This window comes from Lytechinus pictus, chromosome 3, assembly GCF_037042905.1.
Source record: "Lytechinus pictus isolate F3 Inbred chromosome 3, Lp3.0, whole genome shotgun sequence".
Lineage (NCBI taxonomy): Eukaryota > Metazoa > Echinodermata > Echinoidea > Temnopleuroida > Toxopneustidae > Lytechinus > Lytechinus pictus.
In genome coordinates this window covers 55,311,183-55,332,668 of record NC_087247.1, presented here as the reverse complement: position 1 = coordinate 55,332,668, position 21,486 = coordinate 55,311,183, and the positions used below count along the sequence as shown (strand labels likewise).

At 34.9% G+C, this 21,486-nt stretch overlaps 1 protein-coding gene across 2 annotated transcripts; it reads left to right on the top strand.

Moving 5' to 3' along the window:
• Positions 1-71: 71 nt before the first annotated feature.
• Positions 72-18,480, top strand: LOC129256964 (ras-related protein Rab-7a-like). 2 transcript variants are annotated; one of them, XM_064097393.1, is made up of 5 exons: positions 72-277; positions 8,939-9,032; positions 11,546-11,672; positions 13,910-14,128; positions 14,481-18,480. In XM_064097393.1, the coding sequence occupies exons 2-5, from the start codon at positions 8,980-8,982 to the stop codon at positions 14,697-14,699; spliced, it is 618 nt and encodes a 205-aa protein (XP_063953463.1). In that variant the 5' UTR covers positions 72-277; positions 8,939-8,979; the 3' UTR covers positions 14,700-18,480. The 2 variants fall into 2 exon arrangements, with proteins under 2 accessions (XP_063953463.1, XP_054751168.1); XM_054895193.2 differs by having other exon boundaries at positions 128-325.
• The last annotated feature ends 3,006 nt before the right edge of the window (positions 18,481-21,486 follow it).

Below are 21,486 nucleotides of genomic sequence, written 5' to 3'. Positions count from 1 at the left end.
TAGATACTTTTTTACCTTTTATTATTATGATTATACAATCATTAATCATATTAAAATTTTTGATTCATTTTGATGATTTATTTACTCAAAAAAATGATATTTGATATTAAAAATACGGGTAGACTCTACATTTGAAAGCTTTTGTGAAAGAATAGTGATCTTGGCGGAGCAACCCACTATATGACGTCACAGATCTTATGACCTCCATTGCGGACATATTGATAGAACTGCGAAAAAGTCGTCACAGATATCCTGGCAAAAACCTGTAAATAGCAGTGTGAGTACTTGCCACCAACACTTGAAAACTGATTTTATAGTATTTTAGGTAAATATGAAAAACTTGTAACTTGATGAATTATGACAATTATGTATTGATATCATACTATTTTACTTGTAAAATAAGAATTATATTTCAGAGATCTTTTGTATTTTCCCTACCGGGTAGGCATTAAAAAGTGCAATTGCGGGCGCTGCTGCAATTGCAATTTCAATTCATTGGCATTGCATTGCAAGTGCATGGCCATGCAGCTGCAAGTAAGTTGACTGGAGTGCGATGCAATTGCAACTGTAGTGCAACTTCAAGTGGATATTGCAGCGCTCTTTCTTCTTTTGGAAACAGTACTACACACTAGGGAGGCAGCGTAGCTCAGTCGGTTAGAGCGCATGTTTCGGATAAGATCGTAGATCTCAACGTGAGGGGTTCGAGTCCCGCTCATGCCGAAACGAGTCTGACCAAAAAAATCTGATGCTATAACGTTGTGTGTTAGCGTGCCTCACCACTGTATTCAGTGCAGGTGTGAATGCAGTTGGAAAACACTCCGTCCATCGGAAAGGACGCAAATGTTGGTCCCGTGTATAGGAGAGTCACAACCTATGCACGTTAAAACCAATACACTATTCGTCAAAGAGTAGGGTGTTCACCCGGTGTATTGCACCTGCCGATCCCGGCAAAATTCAGGTCAAGTCAATCTTGACGTTCATATGCCATAATAATCATTGTAATGATTGTGGGCATTAACGGAAAGACAAGACAAGACACTACTAGTACTACTACTACTAGGCCGCCATCTGGTGTATTGTCGTACTGGTGAAGTGTGCAAGTGTATGTATGACTATGGCAGTGTATCCTAGTGATTTAATTTATTACTGACCAGCCTAAGTTGTAGAACGCGCGCATCATACGCGTCAGAAAATAATTTCATACGCTCAAAATTTTGCAACATCCTTCCAAAGAGAACTTGAATAGAAAGATGATGAAATATGGTCAAAAACACATTTTCAAAGTCTTCATAATCATATTCAATGATTTTGTTGTTTTCTCAAATTTTCCCATAGAAAACACACGTTCGGTAATTAATAGGCCTAGTACAATACATTTTATGATTTTTCAAGTGACCAAAATATTTCACATGCGAAGAGGGGTCCGATTGGAAGCTAATATCGTAAAAACGAAAACCAATTTCGGCAAAATGTTTACATATTTATATTTTGTAGGTAATTCTTTGTGTATTTATGGTGAAAGTTTGGTGAATTTCATGAGAATAATGTGCTTGATATGATTGAATTCATGAAAAGTGTTCGGTAATAGATCCACTACCATACCGGACACCTTTATTTCAGTGCCTTAAACAATGACAACTAACGTTAGAGGAAATACAATCAAGAAAAATTTGCACTTGCTATTACAAATATGAAAATTAATATGAATTCAAATTACCAACCGTTTTTTTTGCATCGCACTTGCCGCATACCCCTCCACGAAAACCACCCATGGTTGCATTACTGCCGCCGTGCTCGGTAAAATCAAAGCATGTCGCATGCAACTGTCTCTATGAGCTGATCCTTCCACAGAATTTGGAGATTCCTGGAGTAGTGCTGTAGCCGAACTGCCGAACCGAACGGAAGTTCGCCGAACCTGGCACTTCCGAACCGAACACAAAAGCTTGGTTCGGTGGTTCGGTAAAAAAAAAGGGGAAATTTATTTTACTAAGTGATTTGAATAAAAGCGAGGACTACATATATTTAAATATAAAATGAAAAAAAATATTGGTTAGTGATTGTGCACAATAAGAATTCCACACAAAATATTTTTTAAATCCACTATTTAAGCTCCCATCTTGTCTTTGATTGAATTGTTATCAACTTAAGAATATTTTATTAACATGAATATATTTTTTCTTCATTAAATGAGGGGACATTTGAAGCTAAACTCGGTATAAAGGTGTGGTTGAATTACGTATTGCCGTAATCGATCGTGATCGTAATCGGACCTAATTGTTTTCTATTTAATTAAGAAAAAGGACAAGACATAAATTCATTCCTCGTAAATGACAAAGTATGACAGCTTCGGTCTCGTCTTTGACTGAATTTTTATCAGTCTCAATTATTTTATTACCATGAATTTATTTTTTTTCCTCATAAAATGTGGGGACATTTTAAACTAAACTCGGTTAAGAAGTGTAGTTGAATTACGTATAACTGTAATCGATCATGATTGTGATCGGGCGTACATGTAATTGTTTTGTATTTAATAGAGAAAAACTGACATAAATTCATTCCTTGTGACTGACAAAGTAATGGTAAAGTATGTATATTTCACCTTCTGAAATGTACATATCAATATTAAAGATAAATAAATAAGAGATGAAGGAATGAGGTTAGAAAAAACAGAAAAGATAAAAATTCAAAGCAAGCCAACGCATGTTCCCTGATCGTGAACCGGAAATGGTTGATAAGGAAAGTTGAAACAGGAAGTCCAAACAACCTGCTCTCAGTTGCTGTTATGCTGGTAAAATTCATATTCCGAATTTGAAATGTTTTTCCATTGTCAATATTTTCTAAAAAGTGGTTTAATCTGGTCATTTACTGAAAATGAAATGATAAATTTTCAGTTCCGTCTTGGTTCTGACGATCAACGTCGAGTGATTTCATAACACTAAAATACACAGTACAGTCCCATGTACTCATTTTCGTGTTGGAACTATGTTTGAAGTCACTCTAGTGTCGATCTTTCGGGACCAAGAATGGACTGATATTTTATCTTTTTAAAGTAATTGATTGACCAGATTTAACCACTTTTCAGAAAATAGGGTCTTTCTAAAACATTTCATATTCTTTGGAATGTGAATTTTACCAGTATAATAACAGTTGAATGGAGGTTGTTTGTCTAATGTTTCGACATTCTCGATCAACACTTTCCAATCGGAGAAGCTGCGTGCAGCGTTTGCAATGACATTGTAATCGATCATGATCATAGCTACATGAAATAATCATGAAAAAAATATTATGATCTTTGTAATTCCATTTCTGTCCTGATTCTCTCGTTATCAATATTTTTTATTTTTTTTATTTTTATTTCATTTTAAAAATGAAAGTAGAAATGACTCTTATTTTTGTTTAAAGATTAAAATAAATAAAAGAAAGTTATGCAACAGTTTTTATAACTATTCTTTTTAGAAACAAAATTTATTATAAATATATGACAGATCTTGGTTAAAAGTATCTTTACGAGGGTCGGCATTTCCTTGTTTTATGAGTTAATAATTTTATTTGGCATTAATTGCCGAACCGAACCAAAGTTCGGAAAAAAATTGCCGAACCCTGCCGAACCGAACCGAACCTGAACATGCCGCCTGACTTGCAGCACTATCGGAAAGTGTGTAATTCCTTGATGTTACATATAATGTTCTATGTATCATGAAATCATTCTGATTAATTGCACCTGATGTTAATGGTCAGTACAGTATGTAGATGTTCTATCACAGTGATAGTTAGTTTTGTACAGTTTTAGAAATGATATTGAAAATTTTGTTGTAATGTCGTGTAGCGGTTTTGAATCTCGGCTTGTAATCAGAGGGTCGTGTGTTCGAATCCCACCATGGCCTAGCGTCATTTGGCAAGACGTCAATCCACACCTTGCCACTCTCACCCAGGTGCTAATTGGGTACCGGTAGAAAACAATGTAAAAGTCATTGTGGTTGGTTTAGCAAGTGTGCACCTAACAGGCTGCTAAAAGCTATGAATCCAGTGACCGGATAGTAATAATTGTGAACCACTTTGAGTAGATTGACATCGCGCTATATATAAAAACCAATATTATTAAAATCCAACTTTATGAACAGTCATAATTTTCTACCTAAATTTATGCATTTACATGTTTGGTCTGCAAATATTAGAATAATGATTTTCAGTTTGTTGAAAAAAATCATTAAATTTGCGACAAAAATTACAAACCTCTACATGTAGACGAAATGTCCCTGACTCTGCAACAAAAAATGTTGAATTTGCCACAATTGCGAAGTTTGTAACTAAAATTGCAACTAGAATTCTGAAGTTTGCAACCAAATTTGTTAATTTTGCAACGAAGGTTGTGAGCTTGTTACTTTGCGATGAGTTGCGAATTCATAACGACAGAAGTCATGTGTCATCATCCGTACTTCAGGGAAACTACAGAGCCGCCATGAAGCTATTAAGAGAAGGAGAACCATCTTCCAGTTTCTCTCCTAATCCTTTGTTATCGCTTCCTTTGGGCGAAGGAACGATATCTAACATCAATCGGCGAGCCGCCAGGCGAAAGTTAGAGCCCGCTTACATAACGCGATAAGCCCCTTCGTAAAATCTGAGGTCAGAGATTTTTTGAAGGACCATGCGAGGCACCGCCGTAAACGACGTTCTCCCACATAACTTCTCTCCGAGCTCAGTTTTTGTTCAAAATTGAAACACGACTTGCAGTTCTTCTGACATCTATATCTCTTCGTACGGATTCCTGATGTACGTCTTTTATGAATGGTTGAACTTCTGAGATACATACCAAATGCTTCTTTGCATACATACCAAATACGTCACAATCTGATTTGACTCAACAAAATTACAAACGGAAGAAGTTGGAGATTTTAGGTATGGCTGACTTTCTCCCTTATTTAAATCTTCACCTACCCGTTCCTGTTTTAGAAATTATAATAAGGTGAAAGGGTAGACTTTGAGCTCAATTTTAATGCAAAAATCATTTGTGAGGGTACGATGGCCTTGATAATATAACGACGAGTCTGCGGGGCATTTCTCTGGCGATTGTCGCATCGTGAAGTACCCTCCGGTGCCCAACGTACTCCTATTTGTGTTAGTTGAAAGTGAGTGTAATGAATGACGGGAGCTCCGAGCTCAGCTCGGGTCTCTGGATCGTTTTTGGAAAATAGCAGGGGCCGCGGAGCGAATAAATTTAATTTACAAACAGTAAAAAGGAGAACTAATTACAAAAAAAAAATTAGTCTACATAATAAAGAACTTAAAAATAACATGTATGGGACCACGAAGAAGTATACCCAGTTCTGTGTTAGGACAATTCATTTTAAGTTACAAAGTCATTTGGAAAAATTTACAAGCGAAGTTTTACAATTTTTAGTACAAAAAAATAATTATTATTTTAAAAATATCATAGAGAACAAAATAAAAGATGATTACAACTATTGAATTCATATTTTTAGTTTAATCTAAAAAAAAAAGGAAGCTTCCAAAATATAAAGTGTCCGGACACCCGACCCCCCCCCCCTCATTTCTAAAACATTCTATTTCTATTCTAAAAAAATATATTTAGAAACACCAAATATCGTTATGATTTTTGTCAGATTATGGGATTTTTTTGTTTGTTTTAAGATTGTACTTTTTTCTATCATATCTTTTTTTCTTCATCATTCTATCCTTCCTCTTGCCCCCCCTTTTTTTTAATTCCCTATCTTTCTTTCCTGATCTTCTCTCTCTGTTCATTTTTCTTTCTTCTTTGTCTTACTCTCCTTCCTTTTTTAAATTACCTTTTTACCTTCATTTTTTTCTTTCCTTAAACTTTTCTTTGCTTCCTTCTCCCTTTTCTTTTCGTTCTTTCTCTCCTTCCATTATTTTCTCTTTTTTATTCTTTCCTCCCTTTATTTTTTCCTCCCTCTCTTTCATCCTTTCTTTCTTTCATTCTTTATTTTATTATTCCCTTCTACTTTGTATCCTTTTTTCTTTCTTTCCCTCCCTCCCTTCCTGTTTTTCTTTTTTTTTTATTTCTTTCTTTCAAAGAATGAAGGAAACATTTTTCTTTTATTCGTTCTTTCTATCCTCCTTTTTTCTTGCTTCTTTTTTTTTAATTTTCTCTCCCTTGTGTTTTCTTTCACACATCTTCCCTTCCTTCTTTTCTTTTTCTTTACTTAATTCATTTCAAAGAATGACGGAAACGTTTTTTTATTCTATCTTTCATCATTTTATTCTAACATTCCTTTTTTCCCTTCATTTTTTCTTTCTTTCCGTTCTCAAGTCAACTCTTTTCTTTCGCCTTTTCATTCCCTCCTTCATTCTTTCGTTCACCCCCCCCCCCCTTCCAATTCTGTACATTTTTTCCCAAGTCGAACACCGTGTAGCATCCTTTGTTGATCTTTTTTTTTTAAGACCTGGCTCGGTCGATCCGCTCATGCAGCGTACTTTGTCGATTGTCCCGTATTTCTATTTGTGAAATCTGGTCACCCTGTATTCAGCTGGTTCCAAAACCAGATTTTCGTCTTCGAAATCGTGAGCCGCCATGTTTGCATAAAATTTGTGAAGCCGATGTGAAATGCATTATGGGTGAAAACGCTACTGCGCAAGCGCAAACCCGAGCTGTCGACCGCGTCGATCAACTTTCCTTATCTGATTTACGAGCGGCCTGTGTAATGCGCCGTGAGGGACCCAGCTGAGAGGGGATTAGCGGTGCCGCGCATGGGGCAAAGCGTTTGAGAGAGTCGGATCTCCTTCTCTTAATAGCTTCATGGAGCCACCATACCTTTCTACATGTACATGTATGCTCTGACAATTGTGAGATAAAGATAATTTCTTAGCTTGCCTTTAAATTGGCTATGTTATGGCAGCGTGTATGTGTAAATGAGGTGTTTTTTTTTTCAAATGTGTATCAATCAGATATGATTGTTATATCTGGGGACCAACCTTTAGCCTCATGAAAAGACTGTGACCAGGGTTTGAACTATAAACCTCTGCATCAATGTTAACTTTTTTACAGGTGCATGCCACAACGCCCAGCAATCAACAAACAAAATATTCATAGATCTTGATAATCGTGTCACAGTTAAGACTGTGAAAAACAGACCTGATGTTTTATATTGCAATGAAATCAGGAAACATGTGACTCACCGTTGCATGATCAACACCATCATGACCTAAAATAAGCATTTGTCTGATTTTGTTTTTTGTTTTTATTCTTGCAGTGTACATGTACATGTACCTTAGAAATGTGCAAAGTCCATTTCAGTATGAAAATATAAGGTCAACCCACCTATATAACAACTTTCTTTTGTACAACTACTTGTATGTACATGTAGCTATACATACCTACGTATACATGTTCATCATATATGTACATGTACATGTATATTGTGTTTACACACAGGTACATGTACATGAAAGGGATGTAAATAGTACCATTTCCCATACTACATCATGTGTATATTGTGCACGTAATAGTTAATCAGAGACCTGTCTAAACCACTGCAAGACTTTTATATGTACATTTTATTATATAGGACTTTCCTTCTTTTTTATATGAATAACAGATTGTAGAGTGAGTATTCATCAGACTTGATGATCCTTTTAAGCAAACATTTTGAGAGACTGCTGTATTCACACTATTCATACATGTATGGTACATTCACACATTGTTTGCTGATGTTGCAGATTCATGTGAATGTACTGACAATGTAGGTCTAATGCCCATAATGCAAAAGTGCTAATATGTTGTACATGAAACTGTAAGCTGTATATACTGAAATCCTGGTATTGTACACTGTAGCCTATAAAAAGTTGACTTCTTCATGTCATACAGTACATGCATACATGTTGACACCTCAAAATCTATGACAAGTCACTGGGAAGGAATGGTCTCTGTAAAGAGCCAAATGAAACTTCATGCTTCAAAAATTGAAAATTTCAACAACAGGCACAAAAATAATTATTCCTCTACCTTTTGAGTCGTTTTAACAATAAATGATAGTTTCTTGTTAGAATTGTTGTTGAAAATAATTTAAACCAAAGCCAAGATCAATATTTTGTGTTTAATCATTTTTTTGTTTAGATTTATTTATTTTATTTATTTATTATTATTATTTTTTTTTTTGGGGGGGGGGGGCAGGTAAAAGTTTCAAAAAACATTTAGGTCTTGATTGCACAGTAACCATGTATCATGGTTGGTTGAACACAAAATCTGAACCCTGATATCTCCTTATTCTCTGAATATCTCCTTTTTTCATATATCATAATTCATATTGACTGACTTATTGTGGCATTCGAGAATTCAGATACAGGCTGTACAGTATTTCACATACATGCTTGAGATTGAGAAATAAGATTAATTAATGGAATATAATTCTCTGTCTAGAAATCATGTGATGAAAAAACTCACTTGGATATTACTAGAAAAATGAATGATTCATTGGCCTTATTTTTTCAAATTACATGTACTAGGTGATTATTGTTGTGTCAAGATTTCTTTAACCCTTTCCATGCATACTCGGTGCTTCGCATTTCACACACAAGCAAACAATGCATTGTTTTCCTCCCTGAAAATAATTAAGCACAGTAGGGTTCATGTCCCAGCGCACAAAGAGTTAAAATGATGCACGTATGAGATTCAAAAGACATGCTTCAATTATGATATGCACAATTACAGAGATTACAGAGAGATTTGCATGTTTCAGCTCTTTTTATTACCAAAAGGTGCAACAACAAATATGATAGCTACTTATTTTCTTGATTAATCCTGCTATTAAATTTCCCCATTTTGTTTTATTGTATTCTTCATCTCTCTAGAATTACCTTCCATGACTGCCTCATCCAGAAGTTCAGTTTAAGGTCCAAATTCTAAGATTGCTTAACAACATTTATTTCTTCATTTTCTTTTGTAATTTATCCTTCTTTTTAGGATTTTCAACTGGATAGTATATCTTATAAAGAAGACACATAATGACTTCAAGAAAGAAGGTCCTCCTTAAAGTTATCATACTTGGTGACAGTGGGTGAGTACACAATCACAATCAACAGTTATAAACCATAGTTTAATTGTGGTTTAATGTTAATAGCCAAATTTGACATACAACATCTACATGTAAATTTTTTAACAGCATGAAGTGCTCATTCAGAATTTTTTTTTAGATAAAACTTCTGTGCTGACAAGACAATAGTTTTCTTGACTTATATTGGGATAAGAAGTCTTGGAAGTAAATATAAGGACTGATTATGTGGGCAAGGTTGCTGTAGTTGATTATCCATTCAAGTACATGTAGGTTAAATATAAGTGAATCATTGTTTCAGACTTCAGTTGTGTTAAACATACACCTTTGTAAATAGAAGTTGTTTGTTAATTGGTTTTAATTTGATTTTATTCCTGATGTACATGTACTTAATATTTGGTTTAATCTATGTACTTGTATGCTAAATAAATGTAAGTTTTAATCAAGTAATATTTATATAGTAATATTATCAATATAATGATAACGATGAGAAAATAACAAAAATAATAAAAATAATAAGCCCGAGTCGAATCGATTTTAAAATCGGTGTTCGATCGATGTCATCGAACACCGGTGCAGATTTTGCAAAATCGGTGCATCGAAAAAAAAATAAAAATACGTCGGCCGGCCGATTCGTTTGGTTCACACAATCAATCATCAAAATATCAGTAATGTCCAACTTGACTACTACTTACTTGATTTCTATTGCCCCCAAAATGAAACCGATTGTGTAATTATGATGCCTATTCACCATTAATTTGAAGTTCATTTCGATCATAGTTCGAGTCTTACTCGTCTGCTCGTGCCGAGATAATTCATGCACGATGAATTCATGAATGGAAGTCATGGCCATCGATCGTGCATGCGCAGTACTGTTCTTTAATCAAACCAGAAAATGGCCGGAAATTGACGCAATCAACGTAAAATAAATCTTGCTTTCATGAACAATATTAATATCATGACCACAGAACATTATTTAATCGTAATATTTAACAATAATTTGCATATGATAATCATTAATATGAATTTAGATCTTGATGTGAAACGTTTGTATTTCGTTTCAATTTTCAATGGCGGACATCTCACGACGATCGACTTGACTTCTTGAGTCGAGTGAGTGCACTTGTCTAAAAAAAATAATTATCACGTCAGGATTGAATTTCGAACATTGTCTACATGCAAAAACTCTTTTCAAGTTCGTAATATCACCATATAATAACATTTTACATGACAAAACAGAGAAAATTGCTTTATATTTTTTCCCATCAATTTGAAGCTAGTTTGTGCCCAACTTTGGGCTCTGATTTCATGAATGGAAAATATGTCATACGCCATCGAACACGCATGCGCATTGTGCTTATCGCGGAGCTCGGAGGAGACGTCCAGAGATGGAATAACAATAGAAATAATGTCAGTATTAATTCTTCCATATGAACATAACATACTTTGCTGACATCGTCAATATAGTATGACCATAAAATCTTGTTAAATCGTAATAATTTATATGAATTTAGGGCTCGATTCGAAACATTCGTATTTATTTCGATCGCATGCTCAATTGTGTCTAAAAAAATGGATTGTCATTATCAGGATTAATTCTCGAACATCGTCATAATTCATATTCCACAATCTTTCCTCACAATCGTTATATCAGCATTGAATAGCAATTCAAATAATCATCCAGAGAAAATTATGTATTTATTCCCATAAATTTATTTGGAGCTCATTTTGGATCCAACTACACAATCTCAGGCAAGTTACAGCGCTCTCCGTTGGTTGCACTAGTTTGCTGGCGCTGACAAGCACGCCTGTCATTTCGGGAGAGTGAGTGTACGGGGCTGCGGACGGGGCTGGTGAATGGACTGCGAATGCTAGTTGACCGAAAATCATTCGGATCGACTCTGCGTGATTCATGTCTTTATTATTGTTTCATTTTAAACTTATATGTTGTCATCTGCAAATATCGTTGTTGAAGATATTTTGGGAAGAATTCTGCATTGGTCCCCGGCCTTTTTTTGTGTTTTGTGATCATGGAAAATACAAACGAACTTTGCTCTGTCATCTGCATGTGCAACGCTCACCCGGCCAACGCCAGTGCATACCGTCAGTGCGTAGTGCATGCATAGCGCATCGACGCCGGAGCAAAAAACAAAAGACTAAATTTTCCCCGCCTTCGATGCATCGATGTGCGATCGAATTAAAGCTGTCGAACACCGGTTTTCAAAATAATCGATATGACTCAGGCTTAAAAAATAATGCTAATGTGGTGATGATGACGATGATGGTCATGATTATGATGATGACAATGACTACTGTATGATAATAATAATATTAGGCATTTATTTAGCATCATCTATAGAATAGAAATAATCTATTCCGATGCTAATTGTTATTATTTTTATTACAATAATAATAATTATGAGTAGCATTTATTCACTCAATTTTTCATTTATGAAAAATATCACCGTAATAGGTGTTATACATATGAATGTTTATCATTTTATCTTGAAACTTCTCAGAGTTGGCAAGACTTCACTCATGAACCAGTATGTCAACAAAAAGTTCAGCAATCAGTACAAAGCAACTATTGGTGCAGATTTCCTCACAAAAGAAGTCATGGTTGATGACAGATTTGTCACAATGCAGGTATGTGATGTATATTATTTACCTGCGGTACGGTTGTATAGCAGGTAAGTATTGTTTGTTTCGTTAATGTTCGTAAACTTTGCAGGAATGCATGGTCAATGGGGTTCGAAGCCTCCGTGGAATGTAGTTAAAAGTGCATTGGTGCATTGGAGCGCGGAAAGAAAGGATAATATGCGGTAAGGATACGTTGGGCGTATCATTCTAGCTTGTTCTCTTCGTCACGACAAATTTACAGAATTTAAAATTTGCAAAGTGAAAGTGTTCAAATTCTTACATTTTATGGTAAATCTGATAAACAAATTTACAGGGGGGTTTTGCAAAAGTCTCTCACAGTTTTTCCAGAGTTTTTGCTCATCGAGTTTTACCTCTGGTTTTTTCAACTGGTCTGACTTGTCGCATAATATAGGATAAGAGGTCGGTTCATTTGTCACTGTTACTCTACAATACACGATGTATTTTATGTCATTATAGATTCCTAATATCTATCAAGAACGGTGTTCTGCAAGTTCGATATTTGTTTTATCATTTACAATAAAAACGGTCGGTCGGCTCCTAGTCGTCGGGCAAGCTATATCCATATGATATTTGTGATTAGAAAGAGTCTCTTTTATGTATTACTAAATGAATGAATGAATGAATGTAGGAGGTGTGAGGATTTTACAGAAATTATAGAACAGACTGTATATTATGCAGTGGAGGTTAAAGTTTGTAAATTGTACAATGGTTTGGGAGGTTTCATACAGTACATGTATACACATATCCAATAAAATTTGTTTTTAAGTCCTTTTCAGCGACAGTTTGAAACAGTGATAACATTCTGTGAACAAGTAAATATTTTTATACGCCCGTCTCGACGGGACGTGTTATGGTATCACGCTCGGTGTCCATCCGTCCGTTAACTTTTCCTTGTAAACGCAATAACTTCAGTTTAACTTAACCTAGGCTCATATAATTTGGTGTGTATTATACTACCATGGACCCCAGGAAGCCTATTGATTTTGAGGTCAAAAGGTCAAAGGTCAAGGTCACAGTGACATATTTTCATCTTGCCCTTCTGCAGTCCTTGTAAACGTGATAACTTCAGTTTAACTTAACATAGGCTCATATAATTTGGTGTGTATATAACTAGCATGTATCCCAGAAAGGCTATTGATTTTAAGGTCCAAAGGTCAAGGTCACAGTGACATATTTTCATCTTACCCTTCTGCAGTCCTTGTAAACACGATAACTTTAGTTTAACTTAACCTAAGCTCATATAATTTGGTGTGTATGATACTAGCATAGATCCTAGCATTTCTATTGATTTTGAGGTCAGAAGGTCAATGGTGAAGTCGCCGTCTTCCACTTTTCTTGCTTGACCAATAGCTCCATTTTCAGCATTACAGATGGGCGTATTATGTACTCGCCTTAGCGACACCCTTGTTAATGCAAAGCCAAAGGTAAAGTTTGGCCACAGGAAAATTTAAATGTCGTAGGGAAATAAGGTAAGGCATCATTCTAAAATTTAGTATGAATTTCATGTAACACCCCTCCTTCGGTAATTCATTGTAGTTTGTGTACCATCTCTCTAATAGGCCTACTCTCTTATCCATTATGTTTTGGCCTCTCCCTCTGCCTTTCCTTTTGCCTCTACCTTTCTCTCACCTCAATGTACATTTGTGCTGTGCTTGGCAGAGGCATTATTTTTTCGGGACATTCCTCTGTTCATCCCATTTTTGTTCTCACGATAACCAAATAACCGTTTCATGGATCAACATCAAACTTGTTCCAAATATGCATATACTAGGAGTGACGATGATCTTATTAGTTTTGGAGGTCAAGAGGCTTCAAGGTCACAGGTCATGGAGGTTATTACATGCTTTGGAATACCATGTTCTTGCGATAATTTAAGAACCTTTGTGAGAATCATTTCAAACTTGGCTCATGTATGCGTACATGAGTGAGGATGATATTTTTTCATCGCAAGGTCTTAAATTTTTACTGTGTCCAGTCAAGAATATTTTTTTTCTTACGAAAGAAGAAGGGTATTATACGAAGTATTATGATTGTAATTTACTTTTCCAACCGTCAATCATTACACCTCCAAGCTTTTGGAAGTAAGGGTATACATGGATATAAATGATCAAATGTGTATCTGGTATTTATGCACCGATATCTAGCTCTGGTGAACATTGAATCAATGCTTTATTATGTGTTATTGCATGTTCTTTATACAATACCTTCCTTCTTTTGTACAGATATGGGACACTGCTGGGCAAGAAAGGTTTCAGAGCTTAGGTGTGGCCTTCTACAGGGGGGCAGACTGCTGTGTACTGGTCTTTGATGTCACATCACCAAATTCTTTCAAATCACTGGACAGCTGGCGAGATGAATTCCTCATCCAAGCTAGTCCTAGAGACCCTGAACACTTCCCATTTGTCGTATTGGGCAACAAGGTTGACTTGGATAACAGAATTGTGAGTAGTTCCTTTTCAAGATCACTTTCCAGAATACACTAATGCTTTGAAACCCTAAAATTCCTTTGTGACCCTGAATTATTTTCACATAACAAGCTTATTGTAAAATGAAGATAGGCATAACATGTGAAAGAAATGGTCTCCTATTCCCATGATTTGAGCCCCAACCATGCCAGCGGCACCTTACTCCACTGGCATCCGTCCTGGCCTGGCTGATGTTGCGTAGCTCCTTTAGATGATAATCTCAAAATAACTTGCTTCGACGGAAGTAAAATTCGTCAATAGCTCACCTATAGTCCGTAAACATAGTTGGTAATTGTTTTCTTTGTCTTTCCTCTTCTCTTATCAACAGGTTTCTGCCAAGAGATCTCAAAGCTGGTGTGACAGCAAAAACAGCATCCCATACTTTGAGACCAGTGCAAAGGAAAGCATCAATGTTGAACAGGCCTTCCAAACAATAGCCAAGAATGCCCTTGCACAAGAACCTGATGATTCAACGTACCAGGATTTCCCCAGCCAGATCAAACTTGATAATGACAACAAGGGAAAATCAGAAGGATGTGCATGCTGAGGAATGCCTACATCATATGATTTACCCCATATTTTTATTTCTTTATTTCTTTGTTCCTGGTAATTATTTTTCTATTTATTCTTTTATTACCTTTTTTTTTTGTTCAGTTGAAATGTTTGTTATTCAAAATTGGAGAATATAATACATTTCATTAAGAATTATCCCAGCTGTAAATAATAGCTTCCCATTTAATCATTCTTATGTGTTAGAACTCTGTTTTGCCATTGCATTATCTCAATTATCACTTCTTTCACATTCTTTATAGCATACTCATGCATCACCCTTTTTTCATTACTTCTCTTTCATTAGAATATGGTGTATAGCTTTATTCGGGCTGGCGTAGCATTATTTTTACCAAATGATCTATGTTTGTAATCATGATGTAATACTGTAAATCTACAAATGGAACTGTTTTCAGGGGCTTGTAGCATATATTGTATTGTTTTGACAATGGCACAGTGCTATAAGTAATTTCTATCTCTAGTCTTGTAATATCTTTAAATGATAAATTTTAAATTTCCAAGAATATTTATGCTCACAAATCTAGATTTCAATCTTCATCTCAAATTAATATTTTGTGTTTTTGTTCAGTATGTATGTGTGTGTTGGGAAGCATATTTACAGCTGGGGAAAACATTTACATGCATTGCTACATGTACTATAGCATGTATCATGTTTGTTTATTTTACCCCATTTATTATGTCCTTTTGTATAATTACATGTTATATTGTAGAATAAATGTATACTCATAAATAATGTTTTTGGAAAGAAATCTCATTCAGTCAGGCGGAATCGAAAGAATGAGGGGAAAATTGTTATGAAACAGAGCAAAAACATGAAAAAAAATAGTCAAATTACATTTATATTATAATGAGGAATGTGTTGTGATACTGTAATTAATATTGATGATAGGTTGTACAAAGCACACATTACATTATGTACATGAATTAATAATGTGTTAACGTGAATGACTGCAAAGAAATGAATGAACATTTATATTAAATACATGTAAGTATCTTTGTAAAGGTTGTTTGCCAGAGTTAATTTCCTCTCTTTATCTGTTCTCTTGTCTGTACTATGCTAGTGCAGAAAATATAATTGGTGAAGAGAAGAATTAAATCTTCTGTAGCAGAAGATGAAGTGGTATATTATAAATACTCCATTACTCCCTTTATGCCTCTTTCAAACATCCCCTTCCTACAATTAATGGATAGTGATCATACAAGATATTTGCATGCTTATGCAATCATTAGCGATTAATGAAAAAAGTGACCCTGAAAAAAAAAATCTAAATAGATGTATAAGACAATAAGGAACATATTTCTCTAAACATGAATGTATGTTACCTTAACCCTAATATTTGAATGTTTTGACTTACACTTCTTGGGTTGTATTGCATTATCTAGTGTATGGGTAGGTTGGTAAATACTTATCACAATGGGCTATGCTTTTTAATATAATCTGTTGTGAGTTGGGCCAGTGGCTTTCATATTGTTTTGTCTGTAATTGCATTTTAGTATAGGAAGTTCCATGAAGAAAATAAAATATAGACTTTCGGATACAAGATTAATGATAATAATAAATGCAATTTATTAGGCTCCATATCCATCTCGTAAGAGATGCTCATTATATGACCATTGCCTTAACAGTTAATCATATTTGACCTAAAACCATCAGTAATAAGTTTAGTATCTTAATAATTAAAAAAGAAAATATTGTTATGTTGTATGTTTTATGTAATTTTACAGGAGATTATCTACGTTGAGTTTTTTCCTAGCGCAGTTCTCTAGCATCTGTAGGCTGTTGTGAGTCAGCCAATAATACCAGCCATTGTAGGGAATTTTGCACATGTGTTTTTTGACAAATAAGACAAACCTGTCTGAATGTATATAAAAGTGATTTTAATTGATATTAAAACAACAGCAAAATGGAAGATATACAGTGAGTCCCACAAAAAAGGAAACCCATTTTCAGAGAAAGATTTCACAATTATTAAATTTGGTTTTACTATAAATTTGATACTCGTGGCAAGAGTGGTATCTCATCTCTAATTTGAAACCAACAGCTTAGCATATTGTTCACGCATGGCAGATTACAAACAAATACTGAAGCTTATCAGTAACAATTTGTGCAGAAACTCACGTGTGAATCTGAATCAACTCTCATTTCAGTGATCAGTTAGAGAATCTTATCAAAGAATAAAAAGAAATGCTAATGAGCCATTCGTCGAATAAGCACGTTTGTCGTATCACGATCCAATCTTCAAAATCGTTTTGCTCCTTAATGCATGAGTGTTCGTCACATATTAGGTATCAAAATAAAGAGGAATAACTGAATATGATTATGTAAATTATATATCATAATTTTATTTGCATTTGAAGAAAAAAAGACATGGGAATCTTGGTTTCCTTTTTTCTGGGACACACTGTTTAGTGTTATAAGAATTGGAAGTTTTGAAGCTAGAATGAGATCAAGACTGAATACATCATATGTACTCATTACACTTTAAATTTCTTTAAAGTGGTAAGATGCACTTCTTTAATTTCTATTTCTCTTTTATTATTTTATTTCATTTTATTTACATCTTGACACAGAATGGTAGATGTGTATCTGATTGGTACTTGCTTGATACTTGTAATTGAGTACATGTCGACTTGAGAATAGGTGCAATACATGTTCAAGCAGAGGAAACAAACAGTTCTTAATCTGGTCTTAATGAAATAATTATTCTATCAATTATTCAGTTAATCCATTTATAGATGGTTTCTAATAGAATTTATTTCAGTTCTATGATTTTGGTAATATTTTTTAGTGTTATTATGCAGAAGAGTATGTGAGATGAATGTAATTATGAGCAAAAAGGGTTTTATTAATTAACATTCCACTTACAATGTTAAAGTAAATTTACGATATTCAAAAAAATAAAAATTAGTATGTTATGGAAGGATTGGTATTGAAAATGACCATTATAAACATAACTCTGGATTCAATACTCAATATTGATCATGTTAGAATGTCTTCAAACATTTATATTGAGAGGGAAAAAATGAACTGAAAACTATTCCCACTTATATTTCAGTGGTAAATTTGAAAAACATACCAAGTATGTCTAATACTGTGATAGTTTTAAGGGCTTTAGAATGTACCAATTTGTATAAATACATGTATACTATGCTGTGTACAGATAATGTGCTATATTATATACTTAACAACAAATGAAGATTTGATTGTAATTTCTATGTTTGTACTTTTCCTGTGCTTTGGATTAACTACTTCAAAACGCTCTATGTAAAGAAAGATTTCAATATTAATGACACACCTTCATTTGATGGAGAGTTATATAGAACATGAACATATCCGGAGGATGTTTCATAAAGCTGTTCGTTAAGTTACGCACGACTGGAACATGTTCCTAGGTCAAAAATCAATTACATAGGGATATCACATAGCACAAGAAAGGATCACCAGTCATGTGTTAAGTCATTCATATCTTACAAACAGCTTTATGAAACACCCACCTGGCACCACAAAAGGCCTATTTGATTTCTGCCTATGTCAAGGTATAGAGGTTTTCATGGAGAACATTACCTACAATTTGCCGTGTTAATGGATCAGTGTAAAATCATAATAGTGTAAAATAAATTACCATTGATGTCCCAAGCTGCCCTGACCCTATTGCCTGTGACGATATGAAGTCAACCTTTCGCTTACTTACTTTGTATTACACAGGGAGGATGTATAAATCTGGATTAAATAAAATTATGTAATAGTGAAAAAAATACATGTATAGAATTTTGATACTGTTTTACCTGTCATATACTTGTAGAGAGTGACCGTGCAAAATCAACAATCTTTGAAACAAGATGGTGAAAGTGATTGGTAAATAGATATTAAATGAATTGAATGATTTGAAAGTTTGTTTTTCAATGTAGGAATATAAATGAATAACTCAATGGGTGAATGAATGAAATAGAAGAAATGAAGAATGTAAACGGCGATTCCATGCTAGAAAGATCAACCATTTTCACAACACTTAAGCCTGCTATCCAAACAAATGACGATTTTTTAATTTGCTTTGTGGTAATATTAAAGTACTACAGTACTAGGTAGTCATGAAAAAAAAATGACAACCAACAAAAATATGTTTTCCATTGATGAATTAGGGGTGAAAATGTTGCATGTCGTACTGGAAATTTCTGAGTCCCGTGCGACACACTACATTTTTACCATTAATTTACCCGTACTCAAATATTTTTTGTCTGTTATTGGTTTTTCACATCACTACCCGCTTTAACTTTATCATTGACAAAAATAAAGTTTTATTGCTCAAACATTCAGCTAAAAGACTATAAATTGTTGTCAAAATGTCTCGTACGACATGCATAGAATCGCCCTAAAGGTGACTAGAAGAATAAACGAATGGATTGTAAATGGATGTATTGATTGGTGGATAAATGGAAGGTCAATGCGGTTGATGTATCATAATGACCTGGATAAAAATTTGTGAATATTTTTTTATTTATATTCTTTTTGGAATTTTTTTTTTTTTCAAGTATGAATGAGAGGTTAGATTTTTTTTGTATTTTTAATCCTTTATACTCTATAATTCAAAGACCTATGAGGCCAAATCACAGTTATGATTCTGCATTCCAATAAAGTTTTAGTATAAAAAAAATCATAACTAGTTCATGTTCCTAGGTTTTGGTAGAAGTGGCTGAACCTGATAGATATTACCCTGCAAGACAGATACTGCTAAAATACTGTATTCAGGGGTTGGGCAACCCTCTCATGAAAGAGGAGTAGGGGTCTGCATTGGGAACTTTACTGTATATACTACCCTGTTATTAAGTTGAAAAGGAAAAAATGTTAACACCCCCCCCCCCCCCCCCCCCCGCCGCCTATCAAGGGGGCTGCACCTGGCTGTATTGTACTAACTAGAATTACCTCACTGTAAAATAAAACAAAAAATCTTTGACTTCATTAATCTATCAGAAGTATGCAGAGGGGAACACAAGGGTGTTTAAACCTGTTTTAATTAATGGGGGTTAAGGAGATTAATTTAAAGTATATTTTAATAGTAAATCTATGGTACTGTACAGAAATCTGCTTATCCTCAGCAATAATCATTTGGAACACATTTATGTCTAGTACATGTATATAGGTCGGTCATCACACGACTTCTCTTTAAAAATAACAATTAGTACCATGAATGCCCTAATGACTGCAGTGTGCAGATCATGACTTAAGTGAGAACTGATATAGTAACTCGTGGGAGACAAAAAGGTAGAATTTTTTCCATCAGCTTCATTTGAAGACGTGCTCGCACACAGAAGCCTACTCCCCAACAGAGGCTGCCGAATCCCCCCTTTGCCTATTTTCCCACTTTATTCAATAATTCGCAGTTTTGACCCCCTCGTTCAGGAAAATTAGCATTCCTGCTATATAATGAAGCCAGTTTATTTTTTTGAAGCAACTTAAAGATGAAAGAATACGCTTTCTTCTATCAGCTACATGCAAAAAAACGTGCTGGCGCATCGAAGCTACTCAATTCAGGGGCTGCTGAAGTCACCCCACCTTTTTGCCTATTTTCCCTCTTTATTGGAAAATTCGCAGTGTTTAGCCCCATTGATGCAAAAACGTATTTCTGCTATGAAGTAAAACCACTTTTATTTTTTTAACTCCCCTGGGTTTGGGGATGAAAGGGTAGACTTTTTATATAAAGAAGTGCTGGCACATCGACGCCTGGCCCTCTTCAGGGGCTGCCGAATATTAAGTCACCTCATCCTGTTTGTCCACTTTGTCTAATTATTAGATAATTTTGGAGTCACCATTGGGGCAAAGGGCGTTTCTGATATAATAGTAAAGTCACTTTTATTTTTTTAAACCACCTGGAAATTAAAAAGAAGGTTTTTTTTAACATCAGCTACAATCATATAACAAGTTGCTGGCACATCGACGCCTACCCTCTTCAGTTTCTCCAAATTGACAGATTTTCCTATAAGTTGTTAAAATGCGAAATAGGGGCTGGGTGACTTCAGCCGCCCCCTGAGGGGGTATGCTTCGATGTGCCAGCACTTCGTTATATGTAGCAGATAGAAAAAATATTCCTTTTTCTTATCCAAGTGGTTTTAAGACAATGGAAGTGATTTGCTTTATAGAAGAAGCACAATTTTGCCTCAATATGGGCTCTAAATTCGCAGATTTTCTAATAAAAAGGTAAAATACAGAAAAGGGGTGGGTAATTTCAGGAGCCCCTGACGGGGGTATAGGCTTTGCTGTACCAGCACCTCTTTATATTATGTAACTGATAGAGGAAAGGCAGCTCTTTCGTCTCCATGTGGTATTAAGACAATGAAAATGGATTGCTTTTTAGCAGAAACACCCTTTAGCCTCAGTGGGGGCTCCAGATTTTTCCATAAATTTGCAAAATACGGAAAAAAGGGATGGTGTTTTCGGCATCCCACTGACGGGGGTGGCTTCGATTTTCCAGTAATTCTTTATATGTAGCAGATAGAAGAAAGTCTACTCTTTTGTCTCCAAGTGGTTTAAAACAATAAAAGTGGTTTCACTACATAGTAGAAACACTTTTTTCATCAATGTGGCTTCAAAATGACGAATTTTCAAAAAATGGGGAAAATACGAAAAAGGGGGTGGGTGACTTGGGGCAGCCCCCTGAGAGGGTAGGATTTGTTTTGCCGTCACTTCTTTCAATGTAGCTGATAGAAAAAGGCCTACTCTTTCGTCTCCAAGTGCTTTTAAGAAAATAAAAGTTTTTTTTTTTACCTAA